The sequence below is a fragment of the Gavia stellata genome, chromosome 6 (genome assembly GCF_030936135.1).
Source record: "Gavia stellata isolate bGavSte3 chromosome 6, bGavSte3.hap2, whole genome shotgun sequence".
Taxonomy (NCBI): Eukaryota; Metazoa; Chordata; class Aves; order Gaviiformes; family Gaviidae; genus Gavia; species Gavia stellata.
The window spans coordinates 38,472,617-38,488,779 of NC_082599.1; the positions used below are offsets into that span (position 1 = coordinate 38,472,617).

The 16,163-nt window shown below is 42.0% G+C and overlaps 1 protein-coding gene across 2 annotated transcripts in view; it reads left to right on the plus strand.

Moving 5' to 3' along the window:
- CREB5 (cAMP responsive element binding protein 5) overlaps positions 1–16,163 on the plus strand; it is a 254,166-nt gene that overhangs the window by 172,625 nt on the left and 65,378 nt on the right. For both annotated transcript variants that reach the window (XM_059818931.1, XM_059818932.1), the window contains exon 6: positions 15,007–15,133. In XM_059818931.1, the coding sequence (XP_059674914.1) occupies positions 15,007–15,133 (127 nt within the window). The remainder of the gene's footprint in view (positions 1–15,006; positions 15,134–16,163) is intronic.

Sequence of the window (16,163 nt, forward strand, 5' to 3'; positions counted from 1 at the left end):
AAACCTGCTGAGACAGTTCGGCACGGGGGTGCCTGCTGCCAGGGCAGGAGCCAGGGCACAACAGTGGATCGATAATGGGTTTCCACATGGAACAGATCTGCACTGTATGTTTTACATACATGGCTTTGAAACTACAAGAAAGCAGCCACTTTCTATTTCCATTTGCATTAGAGACTTCTCATGAATATCTGAAATAGACATTTATTGTGACCATAACCCTACCACAAATTAAAATCAGATCCCAAGTCCCCTGTGAAAAAGAAGTTCATTATAATGTATGGAGATGTCAGAAATGATACTAAATGACACTTAACTTTAAACCCCAAACACTACGTTTATCCATGGCTTAGGGTTAAATCTACAGTGGAAATAAGACCAGGAGCTAAGCAAGGTTTACAGGGGTGGGGGATGTCCCAATAGATGCATAGCCACAAGCTAAAGAACAAACAGCTGGTTGTATGTATCTGCCAAATGCAAAGTGTCTTGCATATATACTGCTGCATTTTCTTCTCTTAAGCCACAGATTACCTTTGTTACATATCCTACATAGATCAGGCCAGATTTATACGAGGTGTAGTGCTGTTGATTCAGACAATTTGTTGCTATAGAAGAGGAGACAAAGGCGGATTTCCATGTTGGTCTAAAAGGTACACATCTGAATCATTATTCCTAAACACTCAGTTTTTCACCAAAATTTATGCATAAGCCATTTTAAGGACTTGTTATCTGGTAGGCTAATACGAGGGCTAAATTTGTGCTTCACAAAATAGTGAGACTGGGGGGAAAAACCCAAAACATGCTGACCTGCAATCTGACCGCCACTATTCTTTGCATTCATCATATTTGCCTTTCCTATTTAAAAAACCGAAACAGAACAACAACAGAAAATGCGGAGCAGAGCAAGTAAGCCATGGCTTCCGACCCCTGGAAGTTTGCCATACTCACTGCTGTGCAAATTCCTGCTGCTCTCTGAGCTGAGATCATACTGTTGGAGATGGCAAGTGTACAGAGCACAGATCTGTATCTTTCTTCCATTGCTAAATATTAACAGTAAAAAATAAATGCAGGTGATGCAACAGACTTTGACCGGGCCTATTTATGTGACTGTTGAGATATTTTAACCCGATCAGGCAAATGTCTGGCTCCCTGTGGGCCAAATCAAATAGATCTGATGTTATTGTAAACTGAGGGGAGCTGCCACTTTGTTGTTTAGGTAAAGTTAACTTTTTTTTTGCATGTTCACCTGCACTGTATCGGTGTGTCTCGGGGTATGTGTGTGACAAACACTTCCCTTATTTTATAGGACACATCTAGAAAAGGGCACGTCTTCTCCTTTCCATCCTCCCTCTTCTGCCTCTTCACCTTCCTAAGCTGACAGTCCTTTTCCTCTGCCCTCCCAACAGCTCCAAGAAAACAGCTTAAAAAAAAAAAAGAAAGAAAAAAAAACAACTAATGTTTCTTGAATGTCAGCATGCTCTGACTCTGTCAGGCCAGCAGGAGAAACAAATTACATTGTCAGAGGCCTTCCACTGACAACTCCAGGGTACCAGTTCCCACAGTTTAAATCTGGAAACACTTAATGCAGATGCTGCAGTTGATTCCAATGGCTATAGTGGCACTTCTCTGAAAAGCGGTGCTGTGGAGTTTGGTTTCACAGCATCGAGCAGTCAGTGTGAGCTGAAATGACACTCGTCTTCCTGGAAGGGCTGTTTTCAGACCTGTGTGTCTACGGGAGACTCGGACCATGTCTAGACGAGTGGCATTACTTCAGCTGCGCAAATGCAGCTAGAGAGGTCCTTCTAGCCTGGATAGTCTGGTCTTTTTAAACTATTTTATGCAAAGATGGTTCCTCCTTGCTGAATTGTAATGCTGAAAACTATGAGGTGCAAAACCTTAAAGTTATCCGATACCCTCAGAGTTTCAAAATTCACCGAATTCAGTTTCTGACTGCCGATCATACTGCTGCTATGTTACTTCCCCTGGCATGGCAGCTTTCTAGCTAAAGCACTGTTTCAGCAGCGGTTCTCAAAGGGAAAGTGAAGGAAGAAAGAAACAGTGCAAACCAAAACTATTAACGGAATATGTGTGAACACTTACGGTTCATGTTAAAGACATATGAAATAAATAATCAGAAAAAAGAATTTAACAGTGTGTTAGTTCATATTACAGACTTTTGGAAGTTGACAGGATGACCTGAGCTTTTGTATGACTGCCGACTGACCATTAAGCCCTTTACTCTAAATTGGTGCAGTGGATGTTGTCTTAATCTTCAACACAAAGATAAGCTTGGGAGAATGGTTCCTCTTTAATACAATATGTTTCTCAAGACAAAAAAACCCCACAACCAAAAACCAGCTGTGAAACACTAAACTGGAAACATCAGTACAAATTGTAAGGTAAAGATGTAAAATAAACTTGTTTTCTTAGTTCCATGTAGTGTATCATTAACATGCGTAAGTCAGCATTTCAGGGTATAATTTAGGAAGATATCTTCATACATTTTAATGGGCCTGAGTCCGTTCTAAATGACTGTATTAGCAGCACTCCTGTGAACTTCAACGGCAAGAGCATCGTGGCCAAAAGAACATCTGCCACAGTAGGATCAACCTCTCCTTGTCTTTCTGTATGTGCTGTATGTGCTGTACAAGGCAAATATGGTGAATGCAAAGAATAGTGGAAAGCTGGATTGCAGATCAGCATATTGGCTTCAGTGACGGTATCAAGAAGAGCAGCAAGGGTAGAATTTGGCCAGTGCTTTCAGGAAGAATGCTGTGAATATTACGGTGATCCTCCTGCTTCACTTCATAAGCTAATCAGCACCAGGGGTCAGGAGAAATTACTCGTTAGTAGTCCATGGATGTCAAGGTGTAAGGTGGGGATTTTTGTTTTCTTTTGAAGCATAAGACATTGATCACTGTCAAAGCTTGTTTTACAACTAGATGTAATGTATGTTATATACTGTGTGTTTATGGAGCGTGCGTGCATGTGTGCGTATGAGTGAGATTCCCAGTTGGTTTAAATCCATTGTCTTTGGCAAAGCTGCATGCTGTACAGCATTGAGAATTGTCTCTATTGCTGTTGACATGTTCATGCTTTTCGTATTGTTTTCTCAAATTATTGTGTTAACTGGATTACAGCTCGTGAGCTGTCTTTATTTTTCAGGTTCATATTTCCTCAGTGATATTTTGCTCATAAACAAGCACATTTTGAAGGCCACCAGGTAGACTAATGTGCAAAGCTCTTTAGGAGAAAAGTTTTGAATATGCTTCTGATTTTCTCATTCCAAAGAATGATTCAAAAGAGAACAGCAAATTCCCAGTAAAAAAACCTAGATATATTTGCTTTTTCATATTCTATCCCATTTCCACTCGCTTCTATTTAAAACATTTTGTAGTAGTAAGTGTCCTTTCTACTTTAAGCTGGAGAGTCTAAAAAAAATGTGCTTGGTATATGACGCTACCAACCACTTATACTTGCTGCTTTTTATTATAAATATTGGCTGGTTTGTATGCATATTTTTAAAACTAAGATTTAAGATTTACATGTTATCTGGAACTTGATCTATAACTTGAAAGGCTACTGTAGCCACAATAAGAGTGAAAATAACCCTGAACTGTTGAAAATTCAACTTGGAGCACCCAAAGTGGTAATGACTGCAATAGTAGTTTTGTCGATATTTATAAATCAATGCAAACCAGAAACTGGATGTTTTAATTTACTACAGTTTCAGTGTAACTGATACCCTCAAGTTTAGAGCTTTAAGCTTTGTGAAGTGCAACGTTATTGCAGGGCATGCATCCAATTTTTAAAACATTATATAGATTGGAGACAGATGAGCTTTTCAGAATTATTTTAGGCCTATTTTGATTGAATGCCTGAGATGCATTTTCCAATGGAAATTAATTGCATTGATGTGAAAACAAATGAACTCCAACCTCAAAATTAGCTGCAAGTTCATGCTCGAACCAGTACTTAAAAGGGAAGGAGTAAGCACAGATAGCGACTGGAAATTGCAATGACAATATACACTTTGTTGCAAGAATAAAATAACCTTTTTTCAATGCCTGCCTTTTTTTGCTGTCTCCCTTAGAGTGCAGTGAGAGGAATTTTCCCATGTATCTGTGGTTGCACATGAGTGAACAATGGCTTTTACTAGCTATCACTTCTTCCTCTTGCACGCTGCTGGAAACCTTTGCTGGCCTGTGTTGGCATCTAAGTGTCAGTGAAATCTCCAGCAGCTGCTACCTGTAGTGCTTCTGTCATTGCTGTGGGGCATTTCTGGAGTACACCATTCAGTAATATACGCTGTTATGGGGGACTTTATTAGCAAATAGCAGCTAACATGGTTTCCACCCTTCACTGAAATTTGTCTTAGCTACGTAAAAAATGCTGTAGGTGAGTTTGGGATTCCTGTTTGCTCGACTGATGCTGTCAATCAGTGGTAACTCCCATTGAGATGTAGGCAGAGAAGGCAACGTGAGCTCTTTAAATAATGAGAGCAGACAGTGCTGGCTCGGAGCTGATCTCTGTTGAAGTACAGCTGCAGCAGTTCTCCATGACTTTGTTCTTTCAGCCTTGAGATTCACCTCTTCCCCATGCTTCTCATCATTTGTACTAATACAGCAGTCAGTTGGGATTTTTAGCATGTTTAAGAGATGAAGCGTGTGCAAAGGTTCCTCCCAGGAAATGGCATATATTCATTTTGATCTTTATGAAAGTTTGAAAGGAATCAATGAATTGGATTGGGGGTGGGAAGAGGGTCACTGAAGATATGTAGCTGTCTGGCAGCTCTAAGATATTTTTACACCTGGAGGTGACTTGCTAAACAAATAATTGAGAGTACACCCTCATGTATGTACTCTTCTCCCTCCTCCCCCACTGCCACCCACTGAAACAACCAGCAGCTTTGAGACGCTGAGCATGTTTGGGACTGTGACTGTGGTGGGCCACACACAAGTGCTAACTTTTCTCTGGCCTGTAGAGAGCTTGGCACCGCAGGAGCATGTGCGATGGCAGACGTGCTAGGGAAGCAATAAGCATTAAAAAGCATAGAGTATCTCTATGGTATTCTTGTTAAAGGATGGGATTAAGAGCTGGATTTTGGTCTGCTGATGATGTCTTATGTCCTCTGAGGCTCTTCCAAGCTTCTGATTTTCTATTTTACTTATTTGCTATTTTGTTTAAGAAATCATGTTTGTATTTTCTTATATAATGCCTTTCTTAAAGATTTCTACAGTAATTGTTACTTTTATAGTATTTTTGGTGTTGAGGGTAGAATTTAAATCTCAGTATATAAATCATCACACATGTATATACCTACTTGTTTTCCTCACTAGTGACTGTGGGCAAACTCTGCTTTCCGTAATGCATACAGCACAGTTGTGTCTTGTCAGCGTTAGACAGACTGAATCTGCCAGTGGCAGATGCTGGAGTGTTTTTCTCTCACTGAGACTGTTTTTATCAGTCAATCTTTTTCTAGCAAAATTGTGACCAAATCAATGCTCCAGGTCCAACCGTAGCATTATGGCTACGTGTGCTATGAGTTGTATTGCCACACAGTCTTGAGATGCAGCAACATTTGGAGCCACTGTCTTTGGCTTTGTACAAGCTCTAGACTGATGAAAATGAATGAGAAGCTGATGGATAAAGTTTTATTCATTTTCACGGAGCTGAAGAAATGTAAAGATTCAAATTAATTCCTTTAAAAAAAAAAAAAATTGCTGGAAGTTCCTTTTGGGGTGCACAGTGTCTTTCTGCTGACTACGCACAACAACTGTGTTTCTGTGGGGACCTGTTAGGTGCCTGAAGTGAATTGGCCATGATCAGAAACCAGCCTGAGATTTAAGGCCTGTCACTTAAGTAGCAATCTGGTGTTTTAATTCAGGACCGCTTTCCCAACCTCCTTGGTCACAACCACCTTCCCGCTCTAACTTTTACAACATTGGGTGTGGGGGTAGATGAGGGGACATTAAAGAAGAAAAAGTCAAGAGATGTTAAGCTGTCTGAAGCATAAGGTCTCCATAGCACTCCTGTCTGCCTGCAGGCATATGAGAGTATCAGCAAGTACATCTTTTTTAGACACCCAGGCAGGCAAACATCTCCGAAACACAGAGGCATGAAACTGCTGCTGCAGCATCCATCATCCTGTGGAGGACAGTGAAAACATGTGCTGTCATCTTTGACATTTTAATTGAAAAGAAAGCTTACACAGATTTCGACCTTAAGCAGTGTGTTTATACAAGTGTATACAGAGAAATAATCTGTCAGTTCAGAGCAGGCTCATTGCTATAGGAGTTGGTTTAGTAACTGAACAATCCAACATGAGCTCACACACCTTGCCTTGTTCCATGCCTCAATAATTTTTAGTAGAAATACTTTGCCTAGAGGCATGCAGTTATTAAAAAAGAGGCTCAGCTTGCTTAAAGTCTGGAATTATTAGCTCATGGTAACAAGCCTGCACTGGAGAAACTGTTGGTTCTTTGTTTTCATGACTTTGCTGTAATTCACCATCTTATTTTCAGAGACAAACTTCTGCTTTGTTTGGGAAGTTAAAAAAAATTAACAAAAAAAAAAGGAAAAATAAATCACTTCAAAAAGATTCTTTTTTTCATTTTTATTGTAAAGCAGGGTTTACAAAGCTCTTTTATCGTAGTGATTCTATTAAATTGCACTGGTCCAAATAATAAGGGTAAATAGAGAATTTTGAGAAATTTGTTTTACCACATTTCCAGGACAGGGATCTGTTGGTAGTGAGTACTCACTGAGAGCTCTCCAAATACTGTCTCAGCCCTTTAAGAGTAAAAGGAGCTTTTTCGCCATCCTTTTTGCAACCTACTATACTTTTCAGATGCAAAGTTATGAAGGTCAAATAAAAGCCATTTGCACTGCTGTAATGTGTTTGCAAATGGAGTCAATTAAGCAAATGAAGGCTCCAGCACCTTTAGGTAGCACAAACCTGGCAGAAGAGTTACTCGGTGTTCAGTTGTCACTTTTGTCTGGATGCTGGGGTTAGGTTTCTTTCCACCTGTTCAACCAGTTGACATTTTTCCTCAATGAGCCTTAAATTTTCAAGTTTTCTTGAATTTGCTTGCCAGGCTGGAGTCTTAAGCCTGACCCTTAAAAAGAATGGACATGTTAGAAAGTGTTTGTGTAAGCTTTATTGCTGTTATTATTCCTGGTTTTAAGTCAGCTGCCATTTGGTATGTTTATGTATTATTGCTACCTTTTTTCTTCAATGAAAACTGATACACCTTTATTTGTGGTGGTGCAAAATCATTTGTTTTGCTGAAGAATTAAGCCTGGTCCTGTCTGAGGTGGGAGACCATGACGACGGTGGAATCAGTTCGACATTGTTGCTTGCTTTTATGATCAAATCATGTTTATGCTGCAGTTTTTTGTTTTTATGCCACTTTTTAATTTTATTACAAGAATGTGTTTTTATATGAGCTAGTTCTTTATAATCCCTTGAACCTGCCTTTCGCAGCATTTCCTTGTTTTGCTTTAACTATGCCATTATCCTCCATGTATCATTTGTGAGTTCCAGCTGTGTGCATAACACTGTGCAGAACATAAACTTCTCCGAGGAGGTTATAGTCTAAGAAACCATTCTAACTTTTCTTATTTTTCTTGTAATGGGTCAGGCAATAAGACCCAGTGAAATATTTAGAGGAAAGGGAAGATTGAAACCAGCAGTTTCTAAGACCTGTAAGAGCCAAAAGGCAAATGTTAATGGGTTCTATGAGGCTTCCAAGGACCTGCTGGTCCTTGTACTTATGCTGAATTTGCAGAGGTTCCTTAAACATGTGTTCAGGAAATATGGGTGGCATTAGCACAACTGGAGTTTCTAAAGGCAAGATTTATCATTGACTAAATCTTTAAATAGAGTTTGGCCCACTAAATACCTTACAGCAGTGGGCCTGCTGATTTGTGGGGCTTTTCTGCTACAAGCTCGGGTGAAAAGTACAGAATTCTTAACAAATATTGGAGGCATTTTTCCACAGGTTTCTGCTATTTTACTGTACCATTCCCGGTGTCCCCCCCCCCCCTTTTTTTTTTTTTTGGCTTATTTTTTCCCTTCAGTTAGATGTTCTGTCCTTGTGAATTAAAGGAAGTGAGCAAGAATGCATTTCTGATGGAGTTAATTTGTTCTAAGTGAACAGCTTCTCAGGTGACATCAAGGGATATGTGAATTGTGAAGTAGCATCTCTTTGCTGGCTTTTGACTTTGTCCATATCATTTCATATCTGTATGCTGCATCTTGCTCCTTTTGTGTTGCTTGACTGAATTCCTTCTACCTCTATACCAATGTAGAGCTTGTTATCTTAATAGTGCCAGCCCTCCTCAAACACTTACATTGGCTTTCCCTTCACTTCTTAATCAAGCTTCTTGTCTTTAAGACTTTTCGAAGCTTAGTGTTATCTTATCTCAGTCCTCCAGGTTCTCATTACAGTGTCAAGCATCACTTTCAGTTTGCCAGTGTCTTTACCATCAGCTAGTTTCTCTTTCCCAGGCTGAAATCTCTTCCTGTCCAACACTGGGAAAGTACCTTAAGGTAACACATATGTGAAAATATATGCACACTCTGTATAAAAAACTCTACAGAAAGCATAGCTTTGTCTGGATGCTCCCCAAATCCTCTAAGTTATAAGCCACAATTTTTAGTCTCTAGTGTATTGCCCTTCCTGTGTCTCAATTTTAGTTACTCCCTTCCTCTTGCAAACTTCCTCGGTCCTGTCATTTCTGAGCATATGAGTTAAATAAAAAACATATAAAGAAACAAAAAAGCAAGCAGAGGACTGCCATTAAACTGCCTTCAATTCTTTAGCATATTTATTTGCTTGTGTGTTCTATCTCCATCTTCTACTTTTCATCTGTTTTGTGTCTCTAGATTGTAAACACACTGTGTAAGAATTGTCTCTTATCTGTGTTTGTACAGTGCCAGGCTCAATGGGGTCCCAGTCCCGACTGGGACCTTTGGGCACCACCATAGTATAAATGTCTGCTACTGATAATAATAATCTACCCACATCATGCAGATGTCTGAATTGTCTGAGAAATACAAACAAGGATCTTTACTAGGTTGGCAAAGAGCCGTTAATTTTAGATGCCAGTTTTCTTTTCCCTTGAATATGGTTTGGCTCTCTGTAAAACCTGGCGACACAAACCTCCCACTTCTTGGAAAGCTTGGCTCTCTGGTGATGCTGTGATTAAAAAAATCATTAAACATGGGATACAGCAGGTCAGGTGAGGTCCCTGCAACTATGCAAGGTATTCCAAGTACTTGTCTGATGCTTTGTTGTTGCTTTCCTTTGTGTTTGTTTTTTCTTTCCTCCTCTGAATGACAAATGAATACATTGAGACTAGACAGAATTGCCCTACTTTTGCGGGGGGAGGGAGCACCTCAAATAATGGGCCACAAATGAGGAAAGGTATAGTTGGATTGATAGGCTTAAATAATGGCACTGTGGATCAAACAAGTGCAGACCAGCAGTAAGTGAGGCAACCCCTTCCATCAGTGCCCTTTTCTCAGGTGAAAACATCCCCTCCACATCTGTGCCCTGAATGTTTCAAATACTGAAGCCAAGGACTGCACTTGGGTCAGGTACTCTGGCCTCAGTAGCTGCTGTGGAAGCAGTTTGCAGCTGATCTGTAGAACCACATGCTCCAGTGAACTTACTTTTTAGCAATGAAAAATTTAATTACGACAATACCTGGCTGTCCATGAGACATTCAGAGGGTAGACCGTAGGCCAACTGTGCTCATTCTCAGCATGGTAGGCTAGTTGGGTGTTCCAGCATGAAAGCCATCCAAACCACATGGACACACTGACATACCTTGAAAAGATCCAGGCTGCTGGTATGCAGTGGTTGCTCCTCATTACCTTGAGCATAATGGTATCATTGCTGCCTTATTCACCTGTGTCTCCCTATTGCTTCCACTCACTCTCCCTCATTTTATCCTTGGTCTATAAGCTTTTTGGAGCAGGACCTCACCCACAGTTTTTAAACCAAGGCTTCTAGACAGTGTTGTAATAAATATATAATATGTACATACATATACATACGTACATATATATAAAAATGATGAAATTCTGGGCAAGTCTGTGTTGCATAACTGGAGCATGGTGCAGAAATCCCTGAGCCAGTGCTGACCCAACACGGCGAATTGCCACAGCACAATCAGCCACCTGTGGGCTACTCCTGTGTGAGCTGCCTGGGTCTGGAGGCCATAGAAAGTCAAGAGATGAGTTCCTTTGCTCCACTGCAACTCCTTATACTTACGTCTTACTTTTTCCACACCAGAGCTAACTGAAGTAGAACAAACTGGGTTGTGGTGTAGGTATTTTTGTTCACCTTGCATGAATGCTCCATGCAGGAGAGTAAGGAGCAGGAGAGAGGTCATGGTAAGACCCACTGACCCGGAGTGCTTTACCATAATAGAAAACATACTGCAGTGATACTTTAAATAGCATCAGTCCTTCTGCACGTAGCTCTGAATGGTCTAGGTCAGTATGAACCTAGTCTCACGAGACCTCAGCAGCAAATTGTCATCTGCAGAAACTGTCCCTGAAGACTACAAGTTAAGGGAAGCCTAGTCTTTTAATAGATGACTGTAGTGTTTAGTCATCAGACAATCTAGAAAACTGGGTCAGATAGGTGTTGTATCATAACAGACAGAATATTTGGTATTAATCAAGAAGGCACACTGCGAAGTATATATCATAGATACTTGATTACGTTAGCGGAGATATCTTTAATCGTTGGGTAAAGTCATATGATGGAACACGATCGAGTCACCATGGCTTAGCAGGGTACCGCCCATCTGTTTAAATGTTAGTAAGGATGACTCATGGTGTTAGCAGGACCGTGCAGAGGGAGGGGAGCCAACATGGTCAGTTACAGCGGCTTGGCTAACACGTGGTATTTTACTCAGCCACCGTAACGCTATCCATCTGGGCCGCGTACACCCAAAGAGAAAGTATGCAAATACTGACTGAGACCCCATCGTCTCCAACAGCAGGCTCCTGCTGGAACATGATGAAAATTCTTGAAGCTGGGAAAAACCCCATGGATGGCCAGATTTTCAGTGAGGTTGAGCACTTGCCAGTTCTCTCTCTTATCTGTCCTTTATTTGTGGGCTGTTTGGCCAACAACCCTATTTATTTAGCAACAGAGGTGCCAAGGAATTAAAATCCCTCAGTCAGCAATATTGACTGACAGGCTGCAGGCAGCGCCTCCTCAGCATTTACAAAGAGAGGAGCAGAGTCAACGTGTCCAGCATTAAAAATAACAATTATAAACTCTCACTGACTTTCTTTGCTGCAGGATAGAAAGCAACAACAAAAGAGATTGTGTTGTCCTTGGAAGGAGAAGAAATGTCATCTTAGACAAATGGAGTATCTCAGCCTGTACGTTTCTGTGCCATACACATTCCCTGAGCTCTGTGCGACTGCACATGAGCGCGTGCTAATCAATGTCCTGTTTTCAATGTGGAAGCAAGAGAAGTATCCGTGAGCACTGGCCAATGTCAGCTTCCCCGATGGGGAGTGGAATCTGGTGTGCATTATGTAGCACTTTTACTGGTGGCAGGAGCGGTGCAGACTTTTTGACAAAGAGGGTCAACCTTGAAGCACAAGGTTTCTCTGACTGCTCTGCACCTCTTTGCAAAAACAGGCTTGGGAACAGACTATCAGGAGTGTAGCGAGAAAAAATACCTGAAGTACTGAGAATTTTTTTTCCTCTAGCTAAGTGTAAAGCATATGCAGACCCCCAAAGCAAAGCAGCATTAAAGGTGAAACTGGGGACAGCAAGGAAGCTTCTTTTCCATTTTAATAAATACCAATAATTCCCTTTTGCCCAAGTCCCATATTCCCAAACTCATTAAAGCAATTTTGGAAATTCTTTTGGCTCTGGAACATATAAGCAAAACTCAAACCGTGCAGTCCCTTGAGAATCACTTGCACAAATTGCATAGGTCAGGCCAAAATAAGTTTCTGTCAAACAGCCTAACACCTAAGCTTATTATGAAACTGGTAAATTGTACAAAGGGTCTGTATGTGGGACAGTCTCAGAATGAATAAAGGCAGGGGGGCTGTTGTCATGGTACTTGTTTTACTTTGGTCCCACTGAAAACTCAAGTGATATTTTTATTGAATGCAGTGCTCCTGTTAGCCAGCGCAGTTCTCGTAGGCTGTGTCTAAGCCAGTGGACCCAGAGGGCTCCAGAGCTCCAGTGGGCAGGTGGGTGCACACCTCAGTCTTGTCCCAAGATAGATGTGAGAGCGCACCAGTGCGTTCTCCTTTCCTGCCCACTCTTCTGTGCCCGCTCTCCTGGGAGGAAACCCAGGGTGCATCCCCAGCAGGGGCTGCAGCACACTCTGTTCTGCTCCTCAGCGCCCCCAGCGTGGGGGTCTCAGCCCTTCCATCTGATGGCTGTCACATGGACTTTGAAGTACAAGATAGAGAAGACCTGTTTGAGCTTGTCTGCTGCTCTGCAGGGCTGTAGTTGTTGCCATGAGGATGGGCCGGTGGGAAGTGGACTCTGCTTGTGGGGTCACCACAGCCTCTGGAAAGCACGTTCAGCCTGGTATCTCCTCCCTTTTTTCTTTTCAAAGGATCACTGAATCTGCTTTTCATTTTATTTTGACTCTGTCCTAATGATTCGTCAGTCCTCTTGTGTGAATGAGTGCTGGTACGTGGAGCAGCTGTGTTTTAAGTGGAGAGTAGGCTGCATCAGGGGCTGTGTACTTTCTCATTTTTCCTGCACTACATCCATTCCACTTACACCACCTTCACAGGTCCCCAGGCTTAGCCTTGAGCTGAGCTGACCATAGAGTCCTCTATCCCAGAAGGTAATTCACAGCACTTCTTGCACCCTCTCACAGGGTTACACCAGGTATTTGGGAGACATTGTCTTGAGCTCCTTTGGGGGGTATGAAGATTTAAAGTACATCATACTCCTCCATCAGCAGATAAGCAGGGAGGCATAGGAATTGCTTCTTGTCTGTATCTGAGATACGTTTGTTGTTGCCCTTTTTATTTTTTCCCCTTCTGAATAAGTACTGTATGTGTCGGGGAGGTTTTTTAAAACATCCTTCAAAACACAGGCTTTTTCTCTCCGTGGAGAACCAAGACAAAAGGATGGGTTCAGTCATGTGCAGCTGCTAAAGAGAGGGCAGCTGAGGGCAGAGGGGTGGGAGGAGCAGGGTTGTCTGGGTATGAGGGAGTGGGCAGGGCAAGGACTTTGAGGTGGCATTTCTTGGGACAGAAATGTTTCTGGGGGGAATGGGCTTGACAAGAGGAGGGTTGAAGGACTCAAAGTCCAAGATGGGAAATACTGGGGAGTTTTAGGGAAGAGGGGATTAGGTGGTTTGAGCTCTGGGCAGAAGAAGATGACACTTGTAGGGCAGAAGAAGCTGGTGTTGCCATGAGACAGGCACCTCTGCTCTGGGAGCCTGGATGTGGTGTCCTCCATATGGGACGTTTGTGAATCCCATTGCTCACAACCTTTGGCCTCTTTGCTTGTTGTTAGATAAATGGAAGTGACAGCTAAATTTAGAGGAGGGGTGTATGTATTCATGCTTGCCAGAATCACTTACAATTGGAGGGGCAAGAAGTAAAGCCCCATCATTCGGTGTGACACAGTTCAGACCAAGTAGGAGAAGTGACTGTCTTCCCCCTCGCAGCTCTGAGGTTACGACTCTGCTTCCCTGACCAGCCCAGCCTGATTTTGAGGCTTTCGTGGCCAGCTGTGGATTCGTCACTGAAGCAAAGGATGCTTCTGCCAAGGCTGAAAATCAACCTTGATGTTTAGAGGCTCCAAATGTCTTTAGACTCCTTCCATGCTCGCCCTGGCAGAGGGTCTTCAAGCTCCCAGACTGTGCCCCCTTCCCTCTGGTCCTTCTCATACCTTTAGGGTTATCTCTTCTGCCTAATAAACAGTGTAAACCATGTAGTATAGTGCAGAGCATTCTACTCTGTGAGAATTTAACATGCTAACTTGTACTAGCAATGTTTGTTGAGGCACTGATGTGAAAGCTTTCATATTTTCATGCTTTTTGAAAGGTAACAAGTTATATTTACCCCCAACTTGAAGCAACTCATACCTTCTTCAAAACTAAAAAGAAAAAAAAAAGCAAGCTGATTAATTTAACTAACTCCCAAGATCACATTCTTAAAAGCTGTTTTCAAAGAGTAGTCCCAGCTTTGTTTAATCCATTAATTTTATGATGATTCTTCTTTGTGAGTGGGCCTGCTTTCTCACGTGCACTCTTTTCCCTGTGCTGTACTTAGAAAAATCCTTCTAAATCTTTTGAACTCCTTTTGCCAAAATAACTCACTCTGCTTTTTTATGGTTTGTACTTTTTGCCTTTACAAGCTACTTAATCTGAATGCAAGTTTGCTAATTTTCTTTCTTGTGTTCCATTTTCTGTGCCCTGGTGACATGCTAACTGGTAAAATCAAGAACCTTGCTTTGGAAGAAAGGCTTGGTTGAGTTTCACAGGAGAGAATATCAAAAGCGAGATGAAATACTCATTTTAGAGTAGTTTATTTACAGGTGATAAAATTTCAAAATTCATCTAAGAGTGTTTAAGTTTCTGTCATAATCCGCAAAACTATCATCCAGATATTTTTGTTCGCGAGGGCTGAATTTACAGCAATGCCACTGATGTGGCATGCCAGGAAATTTTCCTGCTTTGTCTGTAGAAATCTTTTGCTGGCCACTGTAAGACGCAGAGGTGCATAGACTGAGACCGGCTGTTACGTTTGCATTCATGTTCTCTCAGATGAACTATACTGGTGCTTTAACTGATAAATAGTAGAGGGAAGGTGATTCATCTGTTTCTTGAAAACTTTCTGTTCTACTGATTTATGCAGGAGAGGACAAATGCTGGATTGGCTTATCTGCGCCTGCTTGTCTAGAGTTGCCTATGCCCAGCAATGGCTGGCATGGTAAGGCTTGTTTTGGTATCCATAGCCCTTGACAGCTTTCTTTCCTTTTCTCCTAGGCCTGTCCCAGGTTCTCTGTCTTCACTACTGCACCTACACAACCGACAAAGACAGCCTATGCCTGCCTCTATGCCTGGCACCCTGCCCAACCCCACCATGCCTGGATCTTCTGCTGTACTCATGCCTGTAAGTTTTTTGGTTTGGGGTGGGTTTTTTTGCAGGGGAAAGGTTGTTTTTCTGCTTGATTCAACCTATGCAGAGGTGAAAGTCTGTTGGATTTTCTACAAAATCAAAGTGCAACGAGCTAAGAAAGCTGGATCTTTTTCTCTGCTTCCTCTTACACAATAGTATTTCTGGTGCAGTTAATGGCATGTTAATTAGTGTGAGAGTGATTAGAAATGGTTTACACGAGACTACAATTTCTGGTTCTCACACTTGGCCATGTAGGTGAGATCAGTATGTCTGTGCTGGAACAGAAAGATTTTTCTCAAGTCAGATAAAACTGGAAAAGCCACGTACATGCCAGTGAACTCAAAGTAATCCTCTTGTTTGTGGGAGATAACCAGCACCCATTCTTGCTGGGATCATGGAGAGTGGGAGTCACTGCCTCAACACAGGGCACAAAACCCAGCTCCCCTGCTTGGAAGAGCTCAGGAGGATCCGACAGCTTGTTTCTTGTATGAGCCTAAGATTCAGGGGACCGGCCTGAAGCGAGGCAGGATGGTCAGCTCTGGTTGAAAGCAGCACCATAACCCTACTTATCGCCCCTACCAATGACTAGCAGTGTAACAGGGCTTGCCTCTTTTCAGGGAAGACACTTCAGGAAATTATTTTATCCAGTCCTTACTGCCATTAGGTTTTGTTTGAAAATTGTATCCCTCCCTCCCAGCCTAGTGAGATTAGCTTGCAGAAAGTGCACAGAATAGCCGGGAGGATTTCTGCTTTGTTTTTTGCTGTCTCAGCAGTACATGAAAGCTTCCCTTACAAGACATATGGAAAACTCTCCTCAGCTGAGCGGTGCGAGTGAAGGAAAAAGAGCCAACTCGTTTTGCATATACTCGAGATTATAGATTTTTATTTATGTTTTTAACAAGCTAAGCTGGGCTGCACTGACAGGGGAAGCCACAACTTTATACAGTGATGCTTTGAAAACCACTTAACTCCGAGTGTTGTTATACTGAAAGGGAGAAAATCATTACAAAAAAGTGCAAACCTG